The following is a 2,805-nucleotide window of genomic DNA, read 5'->3' as shown; positions in this document are numbered from 1 at the left end:
TTGGCTAACCTCGGCCAAACCGGTGACATCTTAACAAAGCATGTTCCAAGAGCATCACATAAAGTACAGCTGTATAGCTTCATGTGCCCTAGTTTCTTCCATAAGCACTTATTTACAGATATCAATCTACTACTGTAAATATACTGTGAACCAGATCATAGTATTATTACCTTGAATTCAAATAATTAACCCTTTTTTTTTTGTATTTATATGTGAAAAATGCTATAAAAGTTGTAAGAACTTCCTGAAAAGTAGTGTCTTTTTGGAAATAATTTTTACTTGCTGACATCATTCCTGTCTGCTAAGGACCAAAACTGTCCAAAGACACCCAACATACAAATTATGTTGTATCATATTTCTATATATTTGGAACTCTAGTCCTACACTTCAGAAAGTAATGAGGGTTTTGCAACTGCCTTCAGTAAAAATGAAGTCCACGCCTCAATGAGGGAAGGTTATTTCAGAAATATGAAGAAGTTTGATGTGTATCATATATTCATGGACTGAATATCAGTAAGGTAAATAGGATGAGACGTGAGCTTTGGCTCTTGTAATCTTCTGTACAGTAGAAGTTTTTACTAATTCATCCCAGGCTGGATGATTGAGCTGGTTAAAACTTTGGATGCTGGTGTGATTAAAACAAAGCCAGGTTAATCTATATTGTACTCAGTTATAATAAATACCAGATCCAAATATTTAAATAATTTTTCAGTTAATGTTAGAGAACTTATGGGTGGGAAAATAAATTTGAAAGAGTGGTAGGATTTTTTTTAAATTCAAAAACCAAACTTGTAATGGAAGCACAACCATATAGAACATGTTTTATACAGACATGTTATCAATTCAGAAGTGAGATTAAAAGAAGCAAGCACTTATCAAAAATTTAGGTCTCCTGCACCCATATATAGATAACTAAAAACCCAGTCTTGTTTCCAGACTTTCCTAAGCACCAAACAGCAGTAATAGGCACCAGTGAGTTGTGTGAAATGCTCAACACTGGAAAATTCAGACCAGGTACCTAAAGATTAATTGGAGCCATCAACTGCATGCAGATGTTTTTCAGACTATGACCAAATCTATAATGAATTCTTAGTGCGGTACTAATTGTAGTAAAAAGCTCCAGTACATATCACTGTGGCTTTGCTAGAGTTTATGGTAAAGTTTTGTCGTAGTAACTATGGAATAGTGCTCTTTATTTAGGTTAAAAGGATTAAACATAGTACCAAACATATATTTCTTTTCATGGTCTGCCATATTCATTCCAAATAAGAGCCAACCATTTTTTTTTTTTACTCTACAGATGTATATATATATATGTTCTAAAAAGGACTGAAAAAGAGGAGGTTTTGCTTAACATTGGATTTTGACAGAGAAACCTGCATTCCAGCTGTGAAAACACATTTTTGATGAATGTTAAACATCACAGAATCACAAAATTGTTGAGTTTGGAGGTCACCTTGTGAGACCGCCTAGTCCACCACCCTGCTAAAGGAAAGTCAGCTAGATCAGGTTGCTTAGGGCTATGTCCAGTCAGCTTTTGAATATCTCCAAGGATGGGGACTCCACAACCTTTGTCGGTAAAGCATATGTTATCTCTAGGCAAGCATATCTCACTGTGTTTGCAATGCCATGTTTGAGATTAAAATATTTAAGTTTAAAAAGATAAAGGTATAGATAAAAAGATATAGGTATATATCTTTTGTCTGAGAACACCATCATGCAGTCCACCATCATACTGGGAAGACACTGGTGATACTTTGCAGAGACATCTTTTCTAGGGAAGTTCAAATATAGCTTCATCAGTATTTGTTAAAAACTTCACTGGTAAAAAGACTCTTCTATCCAGAGAAGTCCAATTCTGTTAGATGCTCATATAGAGACTTTATTAGTATCTATAAATTTTTCCTACCAACCATTCATTTAGCATTTAACATTCCGTTACAAAAGAAAAAAAAAGAGAGAGACTAGTTAGGAAAGAACATTTTAATTTTGTGGTAAATCACAATGACTGTAAAAGATTTGGTCTATTCCAAGTCACAGTGTGAAAGGAAAGCTGGGTAAAGCAAATGTTATTTAACACTAAATAATTTAATTTCCATGACTTCATCGGACTTACATATCAGCTATTCAGAAAATAGTCCCAAAGAGAGCCTTTAATTTAAACTGTCTGATGTTCTTTTGGCAGTTGTAGTGAAACCAAGAGATTTGTTCTCCAGAAAACTTGGACATAGTTTCAGATGAAAGAAAAGGGGGGGGTGGGGATGGTGGATTGTTTTTTTTTTTTAAAGTGGACTTTACTTCAAGTTATTCAGTTACTGTCAAACAAACAGTATTTTTTCTGGAAATGATTATAATTAACTATCATAATTCTTTCAAAAAAGCCTACTACCTTTTAAATAGCAGGAAATGTTCTCTGTCCACAAAAGCTAAGACCCAGTGAAATTAATAAATTCCATATGTCTTTCTGAAAGCAATTTTTACTCACACAATTCATGGAATTAAACTTTTTAGAAATATTTTTTTTCAAACTCAATCCTTTGCCTCACGCTGTAAGTCAGATACATTCTCGGAAAAGGGCATAATGGAAATTTGAATAAATAGATTTTTATTTGACATAGCAAAACAAAACTCCCTTTGACTGGGTAGAGACAGAAATACTTTCAGATAAGTCTTCATAAGCTTCTTCAGGAAATGAGGTCTAGAAATGATGTTTACTGAAAGGTAAATGCTTCTAAGAAAAGTACTATTTAAAGTTTCTTTCAAAGTAAATTGCTTATTCTCTTCACCATCCCTAGGTCTGGAAAG

The 2,805-nt window shown here is 33.7% G+C and overlaps 1 protein-coding gene across 1 annotated transcript in view; it reads left to right on the top strand.

The window, feature by feature from the left end:
• The first annotated feature begins 2,004 nt into the window (after positions 1-2,004).
• Positions 2,005-2,805, top strand: part of DCN (decorin) — a 19,407-nt gene continuing 18,606 nt past the window's right edge. Inside the window, exon 1 of the mRNA XM_010133759.1 lies at positions 2,005-2,057. Coding sequence (XP_010132061.1) covers positions 2,005-2,057 — 53 coding nt within the window. The remainder of the gene's footprint in view (positions 2,058-2,805) is intronic.

Source organism: Buceros rhinoceros, unplaced genomic scaffold (assembly GCF_000710305.1).
Source record: "Buceros rhinoceros silvestris isolate BGI_N320 unplaced genomic scaffold, ASM71030v1 scaffold10913, whole genome shotgun sequence".
Classification (NCBI taxonomy): domain Eukaryota; kingdom Metazoa; phylum Chordata; class Aves; order Bucerotiformes; family Bucerotidae; genus Buceros; species Buceros rhinoceros.
This window is presented reverse-complemented; position numbering and strand designations above follow the sequence as displayed.